Source organism: Macrobrachium rosenbergii, chromosome 55 (genome assembly GCF_040412425.1).
Source record: "Macrobrachium rosenbergii isolate ZJJX-2024 chromosome 55, ASM4041242v1, whole genome shotgun sequence".
NCBI lineage: Eukaryota > Metazoa > Arthropoda > Malacostraca > Decapoda > Palaemonidae > Macrobrachium > Macrobrachium rosenbergii.
In genome coordinates, this window is record NC_089795.1 from 86,087,253 (window position 1) to 86,113,989 (window position 26,737).

The window sequence follows — 26,737 nt, forward strand, 5'->3', positions numbered from 1 at the left end:
ACTGTAATAACATGCCTTGACCATTGGGGTTGCTAACTTCATCATGTGTTGCAGTGTGACAAAATGTTAATTCCACATGTTTTGTAGACTGCTGTTTGGTAAGTTCATTATATTTTTCCTTTGGTAGAAAGAAAAGTGCATTATTTGTTCAAACCCATCAAATGAATAACAGTGATGGTATAGATTAATGTAACTCTTATCTAACCTTTGTCCCAAAGAAAAAAAAAAAGATACTTATGAGAGAGATAGTGAATGTTAATCTTAAAATGCTGCTGAAGGACTTGTAGTGTTTAGTAAGATATTATTATTATTATTATTATTATTATTATTATTATTATTATTATTATTAATATTAAATTTCTAACTCACATGGGGAATAAACCCAGGACTTGCAATTGAATATCAAGAATACCAACTGACAGGTCATAAAAGAAGTTGAAACCTTAGTGCTTCTCAATCTGAGGTTTTACTTGGGCAGGCTAGACACCTTGCATATCAGCAGTTGGGTGTCTGGTGGGGCAGGAAGTTGGGTAAACCTCACTGACATGCAAGATGTGTAGCGTGTCGAGGTAAAACCTAATTTTCCCAAAACAGAACATTAAGAAAAATGTGTAGGATATACACAGGTGAACTGAGGAATTTTTATACAAAGAATTGGCAGGGGCAAAAATAGTTGATTCTAGGAATATACGGAAAGGAAGTGTTATAAAAGTCCAGTTTTTGTAAGAATATGAATATCAGTCGAAGCATGAATAAACTCAATACATCCATTTCAAAAGAAATATGCCAGATTTATAGATTTTGTGAAAGGTCGTTAGCATGGACAGGGAAAAAGGTAGAAAGCCACTCGCATAATGAAACAGATTTATAAATTGAGTATGTGATCTCAGACACCTAATGAGTGCATGGCTCCACCCCCTCCCCCCAACCTGTCATGCGTGAATATTTGGTTTGTTGCTGTTCCCCTAGCTTCTATCAATCCTCAGATATAAAGATGGAATCAGTTACGATTTACACTCGGTGTTCCATATTCCCTGTAGTACATCCATATGTATATAAATCATGTTTCAGTGTGATTATAATTCCATTTATATGTATATATATGTGTATATATATATATATACATACATACATATATAGGCAGCCCCCGGTTATTGGGGGGGTTCCGTTTCTGAGGGTGTGACGATAACCGAAAATGGCCGCTAACTGAAAATCGGCGATTTTCGGAGCTTTTTAAGCAATTTTCGGGGCTTATCGGTGCCGAAAAGCATCGATTTTTGGTTATCGCTGCCTCTGTAAGGTATGTATTGGTGCCAGTACCCAATTATCGGCGCCGATAAGCGGAAATCGGTGATTTTCGGCGCCAAAAATTGCCGATTTTCGGCGCTAGACAAGCCCCATAAAACCTGATCGCTGTTAACCAAGCCAGCCATTAACCGGGGACTGCCTGTGTGTATATATATATATATATATATATATATAAATGGAATTATAATCACACTGAAACATGATTTATATACATATGGATGTACTACAGGAAAAATGAAACACTTGAGTGCAAACCTAACTGTTTCATTTTTATATATGAGGATTGATACAAGCTATGGGAACGGCAGAAACAAACATACAGACTTCTGGAAACCAAATATTCACACATGACAGTTTGGGGGGAGGAGGTGGACCCATGCACTCGTTAGGCGTCTGAGATCACATGCTCAGTTTATAAATCTGTTTCTCTATGTGAGAGGCTTCCTACCTTTTTCCCAGTCCATGCCAGCTACCTTCCATTATTGCTAACACATGATATATGTATATATATATGCTTATATGTCACTAAATAGTGTGTGACAATATATTTAGCCAAGGCCACAGGAAAAATAAAAGGAGTACCAAGCGTTTTTGTGTTCTTTCAACACATTTTCAAGGTACACCTGTATATGTATATATATATATATATATATATATATATATATATATATATATATATATATATATATATATATATATATATATATATATATATATATATATATATATATATATATATATATATATATATATATATATATATATATATATATATATATATATATGTATATATGTATATATATGTATGTATGTATGTATGTATGCACATATAGTATTTAAAAATACTGAATTGCTTTTTACTGCTTTTTACTTCTAGGTGCCAGCTTCTGGTTGTCAACAAGTTAATGTTGAAGAGTCCCCTCCAAAGTAAGTTGCTTTCTTTTGCTTTCTTTTTATTTCTTTTGCACATACGGTAATGTATTTTAAAGTTTGTCAAAAGGAGAGCTATATAAAAAATGAAGGAAGTAAGGTCAGTAATTTGACTAAGGTAAATGGAAGATAACATAAAAATGATGACAAAACTTGGACTTTGGACCAGGTCATAGTTTAGAATGTATTTTAATTTTACACAACCATCACTAGTACTACCGTATATCACTTGTGGCTTTACTATTTTTTTTTTTACAGAAATTATATTAAGTACAGAGTGATGTTATTTTCACCACATATATATATATATATATATATATATATATATATATATATATATATATATATATATATATATATAAGCAAATCCCACAGGCAGAAGTTCAGTACCAAGCGCTTTCACGTTTGTGCCCAGACGATGTGTTAATAACCATGAAAGTGTATGGTACTGAACTGCCTGTCATTTTCTTGTGGGAATCTCTTTCACACTGAAGTCACGTGCATCTGCTGTGATTTTTTAAGTAAATATATATATATATATATATATATATATATATATATATATATATATATATATATATATATATATATATATATATATATATATATATATATACAGTAGAACCGGTCCTCGACGCTAATTTGTTCCAGAAGAAGTGTCGAGATTCGATTTTGTCGAATTCTGAGTTAATGTCTCCCATAAGAAATAACTGAAAATGGATTAATCCATTCCTGACCACCAGTCATTACCCCAACCTTGCCTTTTTATACAAAACTTTACACAAATTACAATTAAATGAGTTCAGAGTTGAATAACTTACCGTGTCAGAAGCACTTTTTACATTTTTAAATGCTTACTGTATCAAAAAACCGAGTGCCATAGGCTAGGCTAGGTAGCCTATAGGCACTACCAGAATGTACTGCAACAGGTACACATGAAAACTGTTGTTAATAATGATAACATTGAAAAACAAGCCAGATTATCACATTAAATTAATAATACAGTATTTATAAACCGAATTACTGTATGTCTGTTATCATAAAATTAAGAAAAATTTCCTAAATTACGTCGGAACTTGGCAGCTTGTGGCAGATATAAACAAACCACAGCGCTGCCCTGGTGAGAGATCGCGGTACTAATTACATAAACATTCAATGTTTATGGAAATTTCATACAGAGTCTACTGGAATAGTGTACAAAATCACTGTAAAACATCTTTCAGTAAATATTTACTGAAAGATGTTTTACAGTGATTTTGTACACTATTCCAGTAGACTCTGTATGAAATCTACCATAAGTATTGAATGTTTATGTAATTAGTACCGCGATACACCACCAGGGCGGCGCACAGTGGTCGGAATCTTCCATTTTGTGATCAAAAGTCTAGGTTTTAAAATTTGATGAAAAAGCATGAATACATAAATTATAGGCTATGTAGCACGTACTAAAACACCTCTGGACTAAAATATATTATTTTATCCTTAGTTAATACAGTTTTGAAGTATTTGCATAAAAAAGTAAAGGCTCATAGATCTTTTACTATTCAAGTATTGGTAGTATAATTTTGCATGTTGATAAAATAAAACATGTAAAAGTTATTTGAATATAAAATATTTTGTCCATAACTTTTATATATGGAAATAATGATGTCTTCACCAAAGTTATCATATCTCATGGTATAGCTTTTCAAAGGGATCATCAAAAATTTGTTTTTATTTAGCATTTCCCAACGTTTTGAGAGAGAAGAAAGATGGCCCCAAAATGGCAGAATAAGTAATTTGTAAGGTTTTTTGATGTAAAACTCAATAATAAGTGAGTTTGCATCGTTTTGTTGGAAGAGGAGGTTTTCTTATGATTTTTGACGATTTTAGTTTGTTTCGGGCGGCAAGAACGGAACCCCTGTCGGGTCTGTGGAATATGTGTGAGGATTTTTCGGTTTTGAAGGATCACTATTATTGTTTTTTTTATCTTGAGCAGAGTTCTGTATAAGGAGAAGTAGCTGCTGAGAGCGGATATTGGTGGTAGAATTGTTGTATTTTCCGTGTGCGCCCAGAGTGTTTTCTGTTAAATGTTATTGTTGTCAGTGCATGTGTCTTTTCTTTTTGCTGAAAACAACACAGGTTTTTTGGTTGGGTAATTGTTTTTTTCCAAAAGTGGTTTGTTTGTATGAATTACTATAATTTTTGTCGTGTTTACTGTGAAAATACAGTGAAAATCCTCAACCATCTCCCAGCAACAGCTAAGATCAATTTTTGCAAATGTATTTTATGTGGTTATTTGTTCAGAAAATGTATCTGTGTTGTGTATTGTTTTTTCAAGGAGGGATTTTTTGCAAACCCACAAGTCACATATATAATTTGGCGCTCTGACCTTAGGGCAGCTGGTATTTCAGCTGCAATTGAGGTTGGTGGCTGATAGTGTGACAAAACAAGAAGGATGGAAGAGGAACTAGTGAGGTTGGTTCCAGAGGAGAATACAAGGTGGTTGGGGTGAGAATGCAGCTTCAGAAGAGGGATTGAGGAGTCAAAGTTGGAGGAGATGGGGGAATGCTACAAGAAGTGCAAAAGAAGAAATCTAAACTGGGGAGATGAAAGCAAGTCAGAAGAGAAAAGAATGGAAGAGAGGGTGGAAATAAACATGTTGGAGGGAATGATGTTTAGATGTACAGTGGAAGAAATGATGAAATTTTTTCCATTACGTATGTATATTATAAGAGTGATTTTTGGAAATTTAAAAAATAGGGGCTGTTGAAGGCAGATATTTCATTAATTCCATTAATAATTATTAATATCTGCTAGTACTGTTGGTTCATTGCATTATGAATATAAAACAAAATGAAATAAAAAAAAGAGAATGTGAACGATAATTCATTATAGTACTAGTAAAATTAAACTGATATGAAACGCTAATCAGATGAAGTAAGAAATTGTCATATTTGAATGGTGTAAGGAGCTGATGGCTACATATATACTAATTATAAAAACAAATGTAATGAATGTGCATCTTTTCCATGAATCTTTTGGCAAGGAACATATTGTTTGTTGCAAAAATCACATCTCGAATAAGGATATACTCAGGGGAACAACAAAAAAAGCATAAAATAGGTAAAGTATATTTGAATTTGAAACTGCATGTAAGATGGGGTGATTGGTTCCATTGGTGATAGGGAATCAGGCAGTTTTGTAAAGAAGGGATTGGTGTTTTGTGAACCCGCAGCAGCTTCCCTTGTCTCTGACCCGCAGCATCTTCTCTCGTGGACTCGGAGGTCTCGGTAGATAGGATACCGAGTGGATAAGTGTGTGTTTGAAGTTGAACTTTTTTTAACTTTGTTTAAGTAAGATGGCTGTAAGTGCAGAGGCTGGTACTGAGCTTAAACGCCAACGGAAAATGATGGATTGCTGAGAAGGTGACAAGATGTTGAAGGAAGTTAGTGAAAGGAGTGAAAGAAGATGAGAAAGGCTATCACCTTTAGCAAGTGTGCAAAGGAGGTTACGGCTCGTAAAAAGTATAATGAGTATGGAAGGTGGATGTCAATCTGGATTGCCTTTAGGGAGTATGGAAAGGTTTTGTCAAGGCTTTGAGGTTATGGGAAAGCAAAGGAACCTCAAGATGATGGCGACCACGCTGAAGAAGAAGAGGAAGACGACGAAGATTATGTAGATGAACTGGGACATTGATTCTTGAGACATGACGTTTTATGCCAGTGGGGATGTTGAGTAGTTTCAGAAACAAGGTGAAAGCTAGACTAGTTGACACGGTCGCGCTGAAACTTACGCGAATGAGACGTTAAGAATATTATCGCTGAAGGTGGATACAAGAAGTCTTTAATTTGATGAGGCGGGTTTGTTTTGGAAGAGAATGAAACTTTCCTGTTCAAAGAAGAAGTCAAAGCCTCTGGTCACAAAGATGTATACCCTTGTGTGGCAATTATGGATTTTTGCTAAAGCCAGGGGAAAAAGTTTGGAAAAATAAAAATAAGAATGGGATTGGATGCATAATCCAAAAGCATGGATTAGTAAGATGTTGACTTCAACTGGTTCCACCAGAGTGTTTTAGGGACAAGTCAGTAAATATCTCTTAGAGAAGGGCTTGCCATTTAAGAACTTTCCTGTTGGATAAGGAGAAGAAAAGATGGATCGAATGAAAGGGTTGACTTGAGGGAGAAATTTTGAAATTGTGGAAGGGGTTATGAGCTTGACAGGGTTATAAAGAATAGCGGAAGTGTAAGTGTGTGGGGCAAGAAGGGGTAGATGAGAGGGTACCAGAGTTCATGCCTTTCCAGAAGGATGCAAGTGTTGAGGGGCCCAATGAAGTTGTGGTCCGAGATTGTTTAGATAGGATTTGTAAGAGCAAGTCAATGTGGAGGTGCCAGGGAGGACTGCGATAATGATGGGTTTTGTAACGGGAACAACGGGTTGGACTGCCATTCCCAGGTTAGGGATAGTAGTGACAAAATCAGCCAGTGAGGAAGAAAATCAACCACAGGAAGAGACCCAAGAAGTCGAAGAAACAGGTGTTTTAGATGTGGAAAGGAAGGACATACAAAGAATGAGTGAATGGGGTGGGCTTTAGGAGCGTGTTGCAGTTCTGGCAACAAAATCGGGACAGACATGACTACAGGATGCTCTTCGATCGAAAAAAAGAAGCAGGGGTTAAATGTTCTTCCAGCCTGCGGACAGGTGGGTCATGTTGCTAATGGTTGAAGAAATTGAAGAAGTGTCCCAGTGAATGTAATATGAAGAACTGTCCCAGGAAAAGAATGGGCAGTCTGAAGAGAATGTAAAATACAATCATTGGCTGCACAGTAGAAGACATCTTCAGCTTCATCATCATCATTTCTACTGTGCAGCAAATTCATCGCCATCATCATTCAAGTTTTTCTTCAACTTCTTTCATGGTGGGTACAGTAACAATCTTTATTTCTTTATATACTTTAATATTCTAACATTTTAATATTAGTGCCTGTTTTAGATTCGGGTACTGTACATGCATTAAGTGTTCTGTACATTAAAGGGTGGTTTGTTAACAGTACATACGAGGAGGGCTTTATTGTAACTTCCAACTCTATCGTGGTGAGTAAAATACTGTACAATTGTACAGTACGCACCATAACAATCTTTCTATTTTTTTATGTTCACTTACTGTTTTATTGCTTATCATTTGTGCCTGTGTACTGTATGTACATATTGTAGATATCTGTACATTACTGTAAAGGGTGGTTTGTTAACAGTACTATGTAAAGGGAGGGTTTTAAAAGTCTGAATACATGTTAAATAAATACTGTAAATATGTTGTCCCTACTTCGCGGCTTTTCAGCTATCGCGGCCAGTTCTGGAACCTATCTACCGCGATAAACGAGGGTTCACTGTATATGCGATTGTATACATGGTATTGTTGGTATGTATGAGTATGGTAATAGTGAGTGTGTGCATGTATGTTTCATGAAGATATACCTTAGTAAATTGAAAGTATGTAGTTGGTAATATGTCACCATTAGTTATCATAATTTTCAAAATTTCATATAATACGTATGCAGCTGGTATTTTGTCTCCTTCATTTGTTATGTTTATGTGTTATTTTTATCTTTAAAAGTATGTGTAAAGCATGTGTATTTGGTAATTTTTTATCTATATATGCTCATTTTATTTGTTATCTTTTTATTTGTTGTCTTAAAAGTTTGTGTAAAACATAGGTAATTGGTAATTTGTCACCTATATATATGCTGATTTTATTTGTTATCTTTTTATTTGTTGTCATTATTGTTAAAGATTATGCTTTTACAATATGTAGTCCACATATTTAAGTGCATATTAAATATTTTGGTTAACAATCTAATTTCATTATCATATTTCCTATTAAATGCACCCTCTTCTCATTAACAATGAAATATATTTAGGTACACTGTTAAATCCCCTCAGTTTGTTTAGAAAATATACTTTCATATTTGTGTGAAAAAACAATTATTTGATCACTTATTAATGAAAAAAATGCAAAAGTGGCAGGTTGCACTGACGAGCCTATTATGAAATCGTCTTCTTTCCACCGTAGACTTTTGATCACGTATTTGGGTTTTCCCACCACTGTGCGGTGCTGTGGTTTGTTTATATCTGCCACAAGCTGCCAAGTTCCGACGTAATTTAGGAAATTTTTCTTAATTTTATGATAACAGACATACAGTAATTTGGCTTATAAATACTGTATTATTAATTTAACGTGATAATCTGGCTTGTTTTTCAACAGCAGCAGCAGCATGTGTGGGCTTTAAATGCTTTAAATAAGCATGGGAAGAACGCCACCAACAACGCCAATTAGCGGCAGCCGCCTGAAACTCTTTTTTTCTACAAACATCATATGATTCATTGGGTCGGATTCCAGTTTGTTGTTTGAGTCCGTCAGAAAATTTACTCAACATTTCGTGTTGAAACCGATTATGTCGAGTTCTAGTACAGTCGAGGACCGAGGTTCTACTGTATATGTATATATATATATATATATATATATATATATATATATATATATATATATATATATATATATATATATATATATATATATATATATATATATATATATATATATATAGATAAAATCCACAAAGGAAAGGGAAACACTGGAGTGCTGCGAGGCCTTTCGACTGTCTGTCGTCCTTTACTTAGGAGACTGAAGAAATATAAAAGGGATTTTGACAAAGGAAAAATCTATTTCTGAGGAAGGCCCCGTGTCACCCGGTGAAATTCCATTCATGCACGAATTTCTAGGTACAAATTGCTAGATATACCAGAGAAAAAAGAGCTTTCAGGAATGCTGGGGTTACTACCCCCAGATCGAGCGTCTTCTCCAAGGAAGACGCCGGTATAACCAAGGGTGAGTGAAAGGATCACAACCACGGAGCTACACTCGAAAAGATATCCCTATGTTAAAACCCCGGAAGAGAGCGGTGAGCCGTTACAGCTCCCACACACCGACGCCGCCAGGTCCGCGGCGACACCAGCGCCACCTACTTCATTCCATTTTCTAGCACGTGACTGTTTCCAGCAAAAATTTTGTGCTTGTGCTCTTTGGATTTATTTCAACTGTTTTGACATGTCTTCAAGCAGTTTTACCATCTCCAAGTTAATTACCATCTTATTGTGGGGTTTTTTCGATAAGTTTGGCTGAAATTGTCTCCTTTTTCACAATTATGAGATCTTTGTTATGACGCCACAGCGTCCCCTAACCAGCCATGTTGATCATGCAGGCCCCTCAGTTTTTTCTGTCGGGTTGTCTCCTTGTCGTTATATTCTTATCTGTTCCCCGGTTCTCCTCCTGGCGGGTTTTCTGTGTGGCTTCTTTGGAGTTTTATTAGATTCTCGATAAACCCATACAAGTCCCTATTAGGTTCCCGTCATGCCCCGCTTAGGTCTCCCCCCAGGTTGAGTTCCTAGTTGGTATTAACTTGATACTAAGATTATATTTTTATTATTATTCTTGGCGTTGGTGCTTTTATATATATATTATTTTGTTACCGCTTCGAGGTAGCGGCAGCCTTAGGTCTAGCCGCTTCTCTGAGGTAGGCTACGCACCTCGCATGAGCACATTATTCTTAGAAATTATTCTTAGAATTATTCTTATGTTTATTGTGTGATGGTTTTTTATGTAATGTGTGGGTCTTTTTCCCTTGCCTATCATGTTAGGCTCGTATTGCTTCCTGTCCTCTCGCCCCCTCATAGGTTAGGTGTGGAGTGGTCCATCGGGTCGAGGGAGTTTTGTTGCTGTTTCCTCTGTGGCCATTTTGGGGGGTGGCAGAGTGAGCCCTTTGTTCTCCCCTTCTTTTCGAAGGAGTAGAGTTCATTGGGTGTGTCTCCTCTAGGCTATTCACCTTTTTGCCCCCCTTTTCGGTCCCGGTTGGTTCTCGGCACAAAATTTCTCTCCTGTTTCCCTTCCTCCACCCTTCCCGCACTCTTCCGTTAGCCTAGGCTAGGCCTAGTTCGATATTCATTTAGGCTTTGCCTAGTCAGGAGTTGGGCGTTGAGTTCTTGGTCGCATCCCTTCCCTCTGGAGTAGGCCGTCCTACCAAGTTTATATTATATTCGGGAAACACTGGAGTGCTGCGAGGCCTTTCGACTGTCTGTCGTCCTTTACTTAGCAGACTGAAGAAATATAAAAGTAAGTTTACAAAGAAAGCTCTATAAATAACAGGTGGGGATTACAAAGGAAAAATATGTACCCGGAATCCAACACAATCGAAGAACAATAAGTAGAACTGCCAAAGCAGGGTTAAATACTTAAGAGGTTTCACAAAGGATTAGGGTCAACTGTTCAGAAGCAGGGACAGGACAATTAAAAGATTATACAAGGGGGTGACTGACCACCAAAAAATATTAGTACAACAAAATAATTTTTTTTTTTTAAACAACAACAATTTTTGCAAGATGAGCATTTTTACCAACGAAAAATTATATTAAACATACGAATACATAGAAAGTATATATAAGGTAACTATTTTGTAATTAAGTCAGTGACTTTATCTTTTAGGTCATTCTTGAATATTTTTCTAATAAAGGGGTCCAAATAATACATGCCAGGGCTAAGGTTAAAATTACAGCAGGAAGTAAGCTGTATAAAAGCAGACTCAAAAAAATTTCTTGAAGAGAAATCTTTTGATCTGGCAATCACTGAACTTTCAGTCCAATTTATCCTGTGAGAGTTTTCACTGAAATGAATGAATATAGCATTGGATGTTTGTCCAGTTTTGACTGAATACTTATGTTGCTTATACGTACATCTAAGTCTTTGCTAGATTGGCCAATATAAAAAGAGGGGCAGTCCAAACATGGAACTTTATTTATGATGTTGTTTTCTTTAGGGATATTTTTTATTAACAGCCTTTTAGTGTATTATTATAGGAAAAAACAAGGTTGACATCAAAAGATTTTAACAATGATTTTATGTTTTCAAAACCACTTAAATAAGGCAAGCTAAGAATGCTCTTAGGGGTTTCTTTCTCCATGTTACTTTCACTATAAAACTTTTTGTGGGCTTTATTATAACAAATATCTAGTATATGTGAAGGATAACATAAATCTGTCCCTATTTTTCTTATGTATTCAATTTCTTGATCCAAATACTGGGGACTGACAATGCGCAAAGCTCGTGAAAATATAGAAGAAAAAATTGATATTTTGATGTTAAGGTGATGGCCTGAATAAAAATGGACATAAGTTAAGTTGTTGGTTGGTTTCTTATAAATACTGAATTTGCATTGAAATGGTTCTCTATGTATTAAAACGTTTAAGAAAGGAGGCAGTTGTCTTTTTCTAATTCTAAAGTAAACTTAATGGTTGGTACCTGGTTATTCAAATTAGAGAGTAAACCATTTACATCAATACCAGCAGGCAAAACAGCTAAAATATTGTCAACATATCTATACCACTTTAAAGGAGTATAAATATTGGGTAAATATCATTTTTGAAAGAACTCCCTATACAAGTTTTAGAGGAGTGGGGATAAAGGGTTGCCCATTACCATACCAAATATTTGTTGGTAAAATTCACCATTGAATATACTTAAAATCACAAATGCACAACCTGGTGAGTGAAATAATATGACTTACAGGTAGAGGTAATTCATGATGGATTAGTTCATTACTAAGATACTCTAAAATAGAATCTATAGGACTTTAGCAAAAAGAGAACAAACACTTTAAAATAGAATCTGTATGGACTTTAGCAAAAAGAGAACAAACATCAAAACTAACGAATCTATCAGTGGGGCAGAAAGTGATTTTGTTCAATTTATCAACTAAAACTAGACAATTATATACGTGAGAATCAGAGATAGTTCCAAGTAATGGGGACAAGAGCTTGGTAATATATTTCGAAAGTTTATATGATATTGAGCCAACAGGACTGATAATAGGCTGCATCGGATTATTTTCTTTGTGTGCTTTTACTAATCTGTATAAGTAAAGTAAAGAGGGAAATTTTACTGACAACTGACCTATTAGTTCTTTTATATCTTTAAGGATTTTTTCACTGTGCTGTTGAAATTTTTTATGACTGGATCAAGGGGATTTTTTATTAGTTTTTTGTAGGTCTTATTATCATCCAGTAGGGCTTGCATGCTAGAAGATTGGTCGAATCTAGACCTGTACTCCTTCCCGCCCTTTGGCATGATCAGGGAAGTTTTGAACAAGTTTCAGGCACACCACATTGCGACCATAACCCTCATAGCCCTGTTTTGGCCCCTGAGGGAGTGGTTCCTGGACCTCTTACATCTGTTGGTGGATTACTCAAGATTGCTTCCCCAAAAAGTATCACTGCTCAGACAGGCTTCAGACTTTCCGTAAGCTGGTCAGAGCGAAAGGCTTCTCACGTGGGTTGCAGAGGCTTATGTGCTGAGAAAGTCTTCTAGCCTCGTCTATCAGGCAAGTGGTCAGTCTTTGAACGGTGGTGCCACACCTGCAATACAGTATCTCATCTTCTGAGACCACTTAAACTCGGATTGTGGATTTTCTCCTTTTTCTAAGGAATACCAGGAAGTTGTCTTCGTCTAGCATTAAAGGTTATCGGGTAGTGCTTCGTTCTTTTCAAGCATAAAGGCCTGGATCTCTCATCGAACTCTGACATTAAAGACCCGATAAAAATATTCATTACAATGAAACAGAAAAAGGGCAACACTTTGGTCTCGTGGAGTTTGGATGTGGTCCTGAAATGGCTGATGGGCTCATTTGTTCAGCTTCTGTTTGCAATCTGACGCATAAGACTCTCTTGGCTGAGCGCATCAGTGAAATTCAAGCTATCGACAAGAGAGTGGGTTCCTCTCAAGAAGATGCAGTTTTCTCTTTCACTTTAGGCTTTCTGGCCAATAACAGTTCCTCATTGGACGGGTCGATATCGTACTTGGCTAGCACTCTGCTGCACCCGCGTTCGACTCTCCGACCGGGCAATGAAGAATTAGAGGAATTTATTTCTGGTGACAGAAATTCATTTCTCGGTATAATGTGGTTTGGACTCCGCAATAAGCTGTAGGTCCCGTTGCTAGGTAACCAATTGGTTCTTAGCCCCATAAAATAAGTCTAATCCTTCGGGCCAGCCCTAGGAGAGCTGTTAATCAGCTCAGTGGTCTGGTTAAACTAAGGTATACTTAACTTAACTTCTGGCCAATAACGAGGACTCCCCCAGGCCCTGGCTTTGTTCATTCACTGTCAAGAACTTAGTGGATATTCTTGGTCCAGAGGAGGAAGAGAGAGTGCTGTGTCCAGTCAGAGCTTTGAAATACTACTTGAATAGGACAGAAAAGATCAGGGGTCATCTAGTAATCTTTGGTCTTCTGTAAGGAACCCATCTCGTCCTCTGTCAAAGAACGCATTGTCGTTCTCCTTGAGAGATTTGATTAGAGAAGCACATTCCCAGATCCAGGAGGACATTTTACCAAACTTTAAAATGAGAGCACACGATACCAGAGTGGTGTCTACTTCTTTGGCTTTTAGACATAACATATCCTTGACCTCCATTATCCAGTCTACCAACTGGAGGTGTAGTCCATTTTTGCTTCTCACTATTTGAAGGAAGTAGAAACAGTGTTTAATGATTTTAGTGCTTTGGGTCCATTATCGGTGGCTGGCAAGGTATTGGGTGAAGAATTTTATTACACTTCTTCCCTTCTTTTTTTTTTTTTTTTTCTTTCCCTATATAAGCATGGGCTAGGTAGGGCATTGAAGTGTCCATTCCGGAAAAATAATGAGGTTGTGTCACATATCTGTTTTCTTCATGTTCTGGACTCTACCATTGAAAATATAAGACCCAGACAGAAGGAGCCATTTGACTACTACACTGAAATTACGTGAATAATGATATTTGTACGGTACAGGCAGTCCCCGGTTATTGGCAGGGATTCCGTTCCCGATGGCATCACTATAACCGAAAATCGCTGATCCCCGATTATTGGCGCCAATATCTGGTTATCAGTGCCAGTAACTGGGGATTGGCGCCGCCGATACGTGGGGATCGGCGCTAATAACCAGGGATCAGTGCGTATTGGCACCGAAAATCCAGCTATCATTGTTGCTAGACAAGCGCTGTAAAACTGGATCGCTGATAACCAGGGACTGCCTGTAGTTGCTTTTACCTTGTTATGAGTCTTAGGCATGAGATAATTTTTACATTTTTTGAAGATACAATTACTTATATAATCTCCAAAACACTTAATAATTATGTGTATATCAGCTCAAGCATCTAAATGGCATGGATAATGTTAACTTCATGTTTTCTCTAATTTTACAGGCCTAAAAGGGGTAGACCCAGGAAAATCAAACCAATACCTAGGTTGGATGTGTCATCATTACCTCCAGTGCAGTCTGTAGCACCAGTAACTGCACCTAGTCAACCAATGATGTTTAAACCAAACCCAGCTCAGCCATGCCCAAATGTGGTTGTATCATCAGGTGGGGCCATTCAGCAAAAGTCTTATAACACTGTAAGGTCTCATAAAAATCAAAGTCATGCAGAACCAAATAACCCTGCAGTTCTTCATAACCCTGCAGTTCTTCGTACACCTGCGTTGTTTTCCCATGATAAGAAAAAATCAATTTCTTCAGCTACGTCCCAGATCTTAGGACAATTATCTTCTTCAATCCAGTCACTGAATACTCCACAAGTTGCTCCTCACTTCCAGCCCCAGGGTCCAATACAAATACCTCAGTTCCAGACTCCAAATTCAGGGCTGTTACTTGTTCCATCACAGGGAGGTAAGATTTTATTTAATTTTTGTTCCTACACGTATGCAAACCCTCGGTCTTTACATGTATGAGGGATGATGACCCCTGGGTGTGACTGCGGCTGGGACCACTTCCCGCATAGCAGCTATTTTCACCGCCGTGTAAATAGAACCGTTCTCCGGGACCTGTATGGGTGTCGTCTCCTCTTTCTACAGATTGCCCACGGCCATCATGTACCGTCGATTCTTCAGTCTTTGGATCGGCTTGACTGTATTCTATGTCTCCCTCTCTGGTTCCCTTGACCTCTCTCGATGACTTAGTGGTAACATCAACTGGAGTCATTGGAAGTTTCTATATCAAGTGTTCGAGACTCGTCAGCACCGATCCATTTAAGGGGGTACACAGAACCAAGAATGTGCCGGGTGAAAACATCAGAGCAAGTCACCCTCAGAACGATACATTCTGGGATTGGTCTTAGCCACTGGCCATCATACAACCAAGTTTTGCAAAAGATTCGAACCCCTTCCTTTTCCTTTCCTTGAAAGGGAAGTAAGGTTAAGAAGAAATAATAAGATGCTAAGATGGCTTTCCTCCCCACATGTGGCTGCCAGTGGGGAGTACAATTAGATCTAAGCATCATTTTACGGTGACTGAAACCTGGGTAGTAGATGTCCTTCGGTAGGACATCAACTTCCGTTCAAGGTCTTGCCACCCCTCATTAACCATCCGGTCCATGTCCATAAATTTGTTCCAGCTTGTTGAAGAATCTTCCCCAGAGGGGAAGCTAAAGGCTTTGGTGTATTGTATGAATATGTTGTGGAAATCATACAGTCCTGTTCCCGACATCCACAGCCGTCCTGCTCGTATAGAGAAAGTGACGGGTAATTGAAAATCAGTCGTAGATCTTTCTTTCCTGACCTGTTTCAACAATCTTGGTTCAAGATAGAAATGACACTCTCTGCACTTGCAACCATCTAGGAGTCAGACTTGATTCCGTTGTTGGGTTTGAAGGACGGGTATTTCCAAATTCTCACCCTTCAATCCTTCCGCAAGTTCCTCCATTTCATTCTCGGGGAGACTTTGTATCTCTTCAGGGCAGATGGCTCCATGCCTATCTCTGTTGTGTGCCTCTGACCTCCCCCGAAGTTTTCACTTGACTCTTCACCTGGTGGTAGAAGTCTTGGGCTTTTGCCTTCCTGTCGTTCTGCCTGATTTACAGGGTTGATCAGCACTGTATGAGCATTCCAATTCTAAGGACCCTAAAGGCTACCAAGTGATCAAAGGCCTTTTGCGTTACCACTTCAGGACTTAACCTTCATCCTGGGTGCCAACAACTTCTTATTAGTTTTGGCTCAGCCAACAAGTGGTGTCCAAGAGCACCACTTCTTTTGACTTTATGTAATGATCAAACTGACATATTCCACAGCTAACTTGGTGAACAACAATATGTTCTGGGCGAGATTTCATAAGGTCCCGGGCACTGGTCTGCCCCTCGCATTCAAGAAGAACCTGTCAGACAGGTACTAAGGACGGAATATGGTCAATGACAGACCACATTCACCTCCTTTTTACCTTTGGGACATTGCCCATAGATCCTTGGACTCTTTTTCCTTGGGTTCTGTGGTGGCTGCTCAGTTGTCATGTAGCTCACCCAGCTCTTGATGACAGGTTGCATCATGCCTAAGTTGTACGGCTGCAAAAGAGGAGGGGTGTGCGTGCATCCAAGCCTTTCTTCAAATCAGTGATGCTACATCCCATTAATTCGAAAGGCCCAGAAGTCTGGCAGTTGAACATCACACATGTTCAACAGATCAGAGGCATGGGTCCCCTTCCTGTGCTCTTACATGACCAGGAAAGAGGAGCCCCAGGTGAGGCAAACTACCATTCAGTTCAGAGATTTTCTCAGAATCCTCCCACCAAGAAGTAAGTATCCCATATGTAAAGACTGAGGTTTATATATGTGTAGGAACAAATGACAAATTTTTTAAGTAACTTGTATTTTTCCTAACATATAAACCTGAGGTCTTTACATAAATGATCCTCCCTCTAGCCCCCCCCCCCCCTCACATTCTGCTTCCCAGGCCGAAAGGTAAAGTGAATGCATACCAACCAGATGGCGGGGATTCCTCCCCTATCGTTGATAGACAACTACCAATATCCACCTTGTTGTTAGTTAAATGGCCAGCTCCAGGTAGCGCTGAAAGTAAGTCCCCCATATGTGGAGACCTCAGGTTTGTAAGTTAAGAAAAATACAAATTACTTTAAAATTTGTCATTTTCAACTTTAGAAATGTGACTTGTTTGTCTTTTTGAAATATGGCTTGTCTCCAGATTGAGCTACATTCATGCTTTTGAACTAACTCCACAGTTATTTTGTTAAAGTTTCTATTTCAAGGACTTCCAACTCGGCTTCCAGAGCAAAACTCGGTGAAAGTGCCAGCTTTTCAGGATGTAACACACCAGTTGCAACTCCACGCTCCCTCTTTGTTTCTTCTCAGCCGGGTTTCCTGCTTCTCCTGCGGGTTTTTTGTTTTCCTGTTCATTTCCCAGGCTTCCAGATCTTGGGGGAACGCTGAAGCTGGAGGAAACTCAACATGAACCATCTGCTTTTGTTGAAATAGTTGACTGGTTTGTGTCCAGCCTCAGTATGAGCAGTTACCTAGCACCTCCAGTCATCACCTCTGCATTGTTGGTTGCTGTAGGTGTTCCATCAGTCCTGAGAGGTGTCTAAGGTATTTTGACCATCTCTAGACTTGCTTATAGATTTCTTCTCTGCTGCTTATGCCAGGCATATTACTTCAACTGACTGCTCTCTTCTGGATGCTCTCCTGTTCTGCTTCTGCTTCAGGGACTCAGCTGGAGATCCCCTGACTCCTACAGCAGCCCTTAGGGAAATATGTGCAGTAGTGCTTTGTGCACCTGTCTGTGTGATGCCCATAATTGTAGCTGAAGATTTCAGTGAGAAGCAAAGTCAGAGCAAGGGAAAGAAATGCCAGCATGCTCCATCTACCTCTTCATCTTCTTCCTTGACCACCTTCTCTTTTTCTCTCATTTCTGTCAACAGGCAGAAGTATAGAAAAAAGGCAAAAAAGCCCTGCCTGCATAAGAAGTCCTGTAGGGCTTACCTTGAATACAGTATTACCCTTGGAGGTGAGGCGATGGACCCCAGACTTCCTTAAATTATAACCCTCCCTTGAAGGCAGACAACAGACCCCATAAATGTGGTTGTGGCAGTTCACAAGCCTGCTCATGAGAATTAGCAACAACCGACCTTATGTAACCACGTTTCAAACTCGGCCCTCATGGTGGTGATGGGTTGGTTTAGATTCTAGATACAGATATTAAATTCAATGGGAATATATAAAGCAGAGTCAAAGTTCATTTGTACACATTATATCTTGATGTCTTGACGGATAGGTCACTGTCATTCTTGAATCAAACCTTAAAGACATACGTTAGACTCGATTACATAAGTACAAATACTATGTTATAATGTATACAATTTATCATATTTTACATAATACTTCATTAATTACCACTATCATTGTCACTGCTGTATTGTAAGTCTTTAGGATATGTAATGTACCCATATAATATGTATAATAAGGGTTGTGATAGCTAAGGTAGCTGTAAGAATAAATGTATACAATTGCATATGTACAAAAGATTTGTATAGTACAAGAATACTAGATTTTAGACATAAAACTTAATCAAACAGTCTAACTTACTGTTGAAGTTAAGTTTTGAGAATATTATGAGCCTTCTTAAATTTAGAGATATATAAAAGTTTTTAAGCAACAGTGTTGGAAATTCACTGTTTGTCAGTATATCAACAAGAAGTTGACAATCAAATATAAGTAATGAAATAAATGAAAAATATTTAATCAATTAACAAAAGTACTCTTAATATATGCTAAGACTTTTAATTGTTGTAATCCCAAAATCTGATTATAGGGTGTATTTTTCCCAAATGGCATTATTAAGTTTATCTCAAAGTTGGAGGGATAATTAGGATTCAGTCTTACCATTGTACAATATTTACATTTTTTTTATCTGATTTTTTCAGGCATTCCAGTTTCTGGACCTGTTCTTGTCAATGCTATGAACCCTGTCGTCACAGATAGTCAGAGGATAAGCTTTATTGACAAGCCACCTTCTGTTGCGCAGTTTCTCGGCTCGGCTGTTCCTTTACTTTCCATACCAAGTACAACACAGCTTTCAAGTGCCTCACAGACGTCACCTCATGTCTCTGTAAGCATGGGAAGTGCAGCTAGACTGGCACAGCCCCAGAAGTCTCACCTCTTGGTCGCTGCACAACCAGCTATTACAAGTGGTTCAGCCACGCAAGCCAAAGCTCTGCCCTCCAACTCGAGTGTCACGACCCCCCATCCAGTAACTAAAACGGAAGCAGTTTATGGTGACACATCAAAACACTTGATTTTATCCAAACCAGACCACTTTAGCCCAAATGATGAAGAAAGGTCATCATCACCAGAGAATGGGGTAAGAAATGTTTTTTTTTTTTTTATTTGGCTACTTCATTTTAAATACTGTACTCTTTTTGCTAATTGTCTTTGTGTGAAATTGCTTTGTTAAATTTTTCTGCCTATAGGAGTGAATTGTTTTGCATATTTGTCATACCATAATGTCTGTTTCAGTTTGTGTCTTTGGTGATAGTGATAAAATTTTTGTGAGGTGTGTTTGTTTAACTGTATTGGATAAACAACCATAGGCAGAATGAAGTAACAGTAATGCAATACAGACAGATGTTGTCTTATGATAGGTGCAACTTATGACAATCCATGTTTACGACAGCAGCGAAAAGAAAAAAATGAAAATAAGGAAAGTATGAAATATAAAAATTTACAAAACATCTTCCAGCAGGCAGTGCTTATGAATAGCAGTCCCAGCAATGCGTGTAAAGCAAGCCACACTTTATCAACCATGTACATCCAGCATGGCATATGATCATACAGTTTAACAATTTAGGAATGTATCGCTAGGTCGGAAGGATTGACTAACAGTTTGATGTTCATCTGTCTAAAATGTTTACGTCCAAGTTCTCTGATGCTCAATGACATTTGATTGTGTACCATCTGTAGTCTTGGGAGGGTTTCTCTTTTTTTTTCTCAATACTGTCTTGTGCTAGTATCAGTCCCGAGAACAATAGCTGTCATTTGCACTTTATTTACTGTTTAAAAAGTTTTTATTAAGTTGCATTATGTCAGCAAAAAGGACACTTACATCACTAACGATTCAGCCGCCCAATAAGGCAAGAAAGGCTATCAATTTGGAATTAAAAGTGAATGTGATTAATCAGTATGAAGGAGGAAAAAGAATATAACAAGAGCATGTGACCTAGAACTTCCACATTCAACAGTGTTGACAATTCTTAAGGATCGAGAATGCATGTGAAGCTGTTAAAAGGTTTTACTTCAATGAACTATACTGTAATTATAAATCAAAGGCAAGGGCCAATCCATGAAATAGAACAGTTATTAATGGCGTGGATAGAAGACCAGATTAAAAAATGAACATCATTAAGCCTCACTACTATCCAGGCAAGGGCTAGAAGTCTGTTTCAGACCCTTAAGGAACGTGCAGGTGATGAATATCGATAAGAATTCATTGCAAGTACTGTTGGTTCAAAAGGTTCATAAGAAGATTCAGTTTGCATAATGTTTGGTAACAGGAGAGGCAGCAAGTGTAGATGACAAGGCTGTGAGAAAGTTCATCGATAGTTGTGATGAATTCATAAAATAAAAAAGGTAAATGATTTTAACATTTATCATGCAAAGTCTGAGTTAATAACCATTCCTAGAATAAGCTTGAAAAAACTTGAGTAAATGTGCAAATGTAAACATCATCAAAAGCATGTGCTCCACACGTGATATGCAAACGTCACAAAAGCGTTTTGTAGCATTATGAAAAAATGGAAATTGGTTGAGATCAAAGTAAAGATCAGTAATGGTAAAGTACTTTCCAATACTGAATTACTATGGTGTGATATTCATCCGAATCATCTAAAATAAGGTTAAACTGATTTTATTTTGGGCACAGGTATGACTGGCTTACCATGAAAGTATATGAAATGTGGATGTAAACATAGGGCAAGTTACAAAACATTGAGGCGAATTGGAAAATGAATTAGTGAAATGAAATATAATATCAACAGTGATGAAATGTTCATCTGTTTACTGTAAATATATAACTGTGATACTCAGTGGGTCTTTGCATAGGATGCTACAATTGACGAAATGCCACATGTAGTTATAAACACAGGATAAGTTACATACACAAGGTGTTCATGATATTACAAGGCAAAATGGGAAATTGAAGATCACAGTAAAACAGAAGATTAATATTACCTTTTTAATAAATTTCTTGAAAATAATATACCAAGAAGCTTGTCTACAGCACAGTGTGAATGATGCAATGCTTGGTAAGTACAATTCATGGTAAAGGAACATAAAGGTAAAAAGGCAAATTCTAAGTAAAATGAATATACCTGTATTGCATTATTGTAAAGACTGTTAAGAAAGTTACTGTATGAAAATTTATTCAAGGTGATAAAACCATGACAGGCTGTAAGTAAAAGGGGTTAGGCTATGGGGTAGCCCGTATATGCTGAATACTGAATTGCAAATTGAGTTAAAATCAAAATTCAACATACAGCATGCATGCAAGAACCTAACCCTGTCATAAGTTGATGCCTACCTGTATTGTAATCAGTGGTCAGACTTGACTGAGAGATTTTCAGTTACTACCAACATTGATGAGACAAGAAATATTGTGCTTGGATGGAGATAGTGTAAACAGAGCATTAGTCATACTGATAGAGACAGTGGTAGTGAAATTCAAATACAATGCTCATGGATAGAATAATTAGAAAAACTCACTAGGACAAGTGCAACTTAGTGTGGATGAGCTTTAGAACTTCATTTCCAAGACTTCTGGATCTATCATTATCATTAACCTTTCTTGGGGTTAGATGTTAAATGAACTCGCCACTCCTGTGCACTTTATTTCTTACCTCCATATCTACTACTTTTCTGACCAACTGTTCGTCATCCTTTCTCATCACATGTTCATACTGTCTTAGAGATTTTAGTCTTCATTTTCAGCTTCTTGATACCATATCTGCTGAATAAGTCCTCATTCATAATACAGTCTTCCCACCTTACTGCAGCCAAGAATCATAGCCTTTTCTGGTCACCCTTTCAAAGTCCACATTTTCTTTGGCAGTGTCCATGTTTCTGCTGCATGGAGAAATACAGGCATTATGCACCCATTATCAGTCTTTGCTCTCTTTTTAAGCAGCATTTATATTTACCATACTAGTAGTGTAGCTATTTCTTGCAAGGATTTTATGAAGCCATTTAACCAAAGAGAAGTGACCAAAGAATGTAAAATTTTTAACCATACAGGCTTTCAAGAGCAATACAGTGGTACCTCGGTTAATGAACAGTCCTGTTCACGAACAAATTGGGTTGTGAACCAGTTGTTCAAAATTTCTGTTCTGGTTTGCGAACCATGCTTCAGGCTGCAAACACACAAACATCCCCAAAAGGGTAGAGAGAGAGAGAATGCACAAAAGGCAAGGAAGCAAATTTAAGTGCATAGTTCATCTTAATGTGATGCTTACCTGTGCACATACCCTGTATACATGCAGACATACTGAAAATTTGTAACACTACATTACTGTATTGTATTAAGAACAGGAAAATGTTGTACTGCATTAAGTACCTTAAGTCAGTCAAAATGTAAGAGAGAGAGAGAAATAGTTACTAGAAATGTTTTGCAGCTTTTGTAATTGTGATTGCATGCAATTACACTTTATTTAACCAGTCATGTCAGCATTTTATTAAGAAATTTTCACAAGATAAATAACTGCAGATAGGCTCTTTGCAAAAGCAAACACCAAAAAGATTGTATTGATAACGGAACACAATTTCTTCACTGGGTAGACAACTGACGTCGAGTGACCAGCTGAAGCATACAAACACCCGGTCATGCTGGGTCTCTTACCCTGGAAACAAAGGACCCCTGCACCTAGGCTCAAACAGGAAATTTCCATTCTTGTGTGTGTTCACCTTCCACCCCCACAGGGACAAAGAGGAAAGCATCGCAGTGTGTGTGTGTGTGCGTGCACTTGTTCATCATCCATCCACATTGGCAGTACCCAGGAAAGCATTGGTCTCACACATATGTTTGTTTGTTCATTCACCATCCACCCTCCCAGGTGCACTCAGGAAAGCATTGGTCACATGTGCGTGTGTTCATACATTCACTATCCACCCTCACGGGCACACCCAGGAACGTTTTGGTTGCGCGCCTGTGTTTTTTCGCTCATTCACTGTTTACCTTCACGGGCTCAAACAGGAAAGCCATAATCATGTGCGTGTTCATTTTTTCACTGTCCGATACCTGTAGTGTACGTAGTTGATTATCCACTCATGATGTGAGGTCATCGGCTTGGGCGTACTCAGTCCACTGTCTGATAACTTTCAACATGTTTATCTAACTTTTCGCAAAGTGAAAAATAGTTTTGTTTTTATCAGACACCAACGAGTCCACTAAGTAACAAAATACACTAAGTTGATGTGCCACTGTATTCTGTTCCATTCTTTGGTTATCTAAACCAACAAGCAAAAGTCCTTAGCTTTTTTAAAGCAGTGGATTTTACACAGCATTTGAAAATCTTTACATATTTTGGAATTTTTATTTTTTTTTATGCTACTGTAAAGAGTACTTTTCAATAATTTTATTTTTACTCCTAACAATATTAGCTTTACTAAAAAATGAGTAAACAGGAAAGTCTGAGTTTGTAACAGTGTGTCATGCTATTGGGAAAGCTTATGTTAAAGTCCAATTTTGCATGTTGATCTATTCCGATTCCTTTGATTTATATTAACCCAAATGGCCCAGGTGAATGAAAGATATACCCATGAAAGCTAACAACCTAATGCACGTTTCAGCCAGTATTGGTGTTGTTGGGGGTGGGGGGAGGTTAGGTAAAAAAAAATCACAAACTGACTTAAATGCTTTCGGTCTCAGAATACTGTATAGTTAAATTGTTTTAATTTGTTATTCTTTAATACCAGCTTGATTGGTCTCAAAAGTTGAATAATGTCATTTTTGGTCACTTCATTTATTGCTCTCTCTTTTTTCATTCTCTCTTCGTATGTTCATTGAGGCATTGGAGTGATGACAGACGACAATCCAATATTTTTGTAAGTGGTTTCCTATTTATTCTCTCTCCCTAACACATCTCCTAAACAGGAGTAACTTTGGACATGTGCAAAAATAAAGAATGAAATGAACAAAATGTAAAAGGAAAGATAACAAAACTGTGGTAAAAAGTGTTTCAACAGGACTCATTTTTACCTCCCAGCCACAGGCACACTTCAGATGAGATATGTATGGAAGTTTCTGGTTACAGCTTTCATTCAAGTTCCTGGGCCTTAGGGGTTAAATAATGTAGCATAAGAAAATGCTGTATTTCATAAAAATTTAAGTACATTATAAAACATGTATTATTCATTATGTGCCTTCTTCATATACCTCTGATCTTTTCGCTGTAGGAATCATGCTTTTTATGTGGGTCTCCTAGCGAGTTTGAGTGCTGCAACGGCCTTATGTACTGTAGTGCAGATTGCAAGGTGAGTGTGTCCCACGTACTTACAGAATTCAATTTTCACTCATTTTTTGTTTGGTTATTGTCTCAGTCCAGAATTTTTAAACCTATTGTGGGCCATGGTGTATGCATGTCTCCCCTAATTCCATGGAAAAACAAATACTCGTACCTTGTACAGTATTGCATATACAGTACTGTACATATTTACAGAATTTAATTTTTACTCATTTGTGTTTGGTTATTGTCTCTATCCAGAATTTTTAAAACTATTGTTGGTCCAGAATTTTTAAAACTATTGTTGGTCATGGTGTAAGCATGTTTCCCCTAATTCCATGGAAAAACTAAAATACTCGTACCTTGTATTGCATATACAGTACGGTACATATTTACAGAATTTAATTTTTACTCATTTTGTGTTTGGTTAATGTCTCTATCCAGAATTTTTAAACCTATTGTTGGCCATGGTGTAAGCATGTTTCCCCTAATTCCATGGAAAAACTAAAATACCTTGTATTGCAAATACTGTACTGTATCCAGTAATCTTTTTTTTATTTTGGTTTATAAGCCATAAGTATGGTGATTATGTACATAATATTTATTCCTGTCTTTTACAAATTTAAACATTATTTTGGTCTTAAATATCTTAGTTGCACTTGAATCATTTGGCTTCTGTGAGGAAAACATATTTTGAGTGTAGAGTTTGTTTTACTTGCCAGTGGGTTTACATCCACACTCCACCTATTACTGTAATGAGTTTCAGTGCCATAAGTTTGGCTTAACATCTCAGGCTAATAACAATAATTCCATCTGTGGTGCACCCTGAGTCTCCATTACTTTTGTGTTGCTATAGCAAAATCCACCACTCCTTGCAGCTAAGCCCTGTCCACTGTTTACATCATGACCATTCCTCGAAACTGATTGGATGACAATAGTTTCGGATAGTTGGTTAATCTGTGGTTCTTTTCATCTCCAATAATTTAGCAATGGTTGTTGTACCGAGCTGAAGTAAGTTTTGCTGATTATCAAAAGGAAACTTTATATTATCCCCTGAAATAAAATCATAATACACATCTCCCTAAAAATGGTGGTAAAATATGAATGACGTTAGGAGTGTTCCATGATGCTGCAATGTAGTTTTTTGTAAATGAGGTTCACTTGACCACAGAGGTGACACAGGGAAAGTGTGTTCAGATCGGTGCACCACAATTATCGGACAATGACAATTACAATACCATCTTGTTGCCAAGCATGTTCACCATTCTAGATTTAAACACAAAGACTGTCTCAGAGCTATTGCAGACTGGTATTACATTGTTTTCAGGAAATTTTACTACATTTCGTTAGTCATAAAGTCAATTTCATTGCAATCATTTACACATTCGGTGGGATGACAAGCAGTGACTTCACTCTACAAAAGCAGTTTCAGTATGATAGGCTATATGAGTCACACTGGATATAATTTGGTGAGAATTTTCCTAAGGATATTATCTCCTTTTGAAATACTAGGATCTTAAAAAATGTCCCATGTCTTTTGTTGGTTTACGCAGAGTGTGATGTTTAGATTATAGGCATATCGTATATTTATTGTGGTTCTTGTTTTTGTTGTGGCTGTTATGGTGCATGTAGTGTCCTCGAAAACCCTTCATATGTTGACCTAACATTGCAGAATACCAAAATCATATGAATCGTGGGATACTCGCAGATTCGTTTGGATCATCTCATACATGTCTTTTTAAGCTATCATTTATTTTTCTTATTTTATGTATCTCGATGCCTTCCTACTGTACCCTTCATTTTCATAGAAATGCTACAGCAGCCTTATATTTAATCATCACAGTACTATAATTTGTTAGCCCCTTTTGTAAATACAGTATATTTTCTATACAATTCATTGAGAGCAGTTCGATAGTTGTGTGTAAGATTGAGACATCCCTATGATCGGTCTGTGTGTGCCATCGGCTGTGTGAGTACAAGTTTTACTATTATCCTCTGTGGTGTAAGTGGCCTTATAATTACTACAGCCATCGACACGTGTACACATGAAAGTGTATATGCATGCATGCTATTCCACTGTATACATTCCACTATTTATAGAAAACTATTTTTACGCTCTGTCATTCAAAATATAAGAATGTGTAGGCCTATGGTTGTCATTTACTCAAAAT

The 26,737-nt window shown here is 37.5% G+C and overlaps 1 protein-coding gene across 8 annotated transcripts in view; it reads left to right on the forward strand.

Moving 5' to 3' along the window:
• The window catches only part of LOC136835570 (nucleolar protein dao-5-like), a 47,673-nt gene that overhangs the window by 15,074 nt on the left and 5,862 nt on the right, over positions 1-26,737 (forward strand). For 3 of the 8 annotated variants that reach the window (XM_067099243.1, XM_067099245.1, XM_067099244.1), the window contains 4 exons: positions 2,186-2,235; positions 14,503-14,966; positions 19,002-19,438; positions 24,520-24,597. In XM_067099243.1, the coding sequence (XP_066955344.1) occupies positions 2,186-2,235; positions 14,503-14,966; positions 19,002-19,438; positions 24,520-24,597 (1,029 nt within the window). The remainder of the gene's footprint in view (positions 1-2,185; positions 2,236-14,502; positions 14,967-19,001; positions 19,439-24,519; positions 24,598-26,737) is intronic. The other 5 variants (XM_067099246.1, XM_067099248.1, XM_067099247.1 and 2 more) reach the window with 3 other exon arrangements.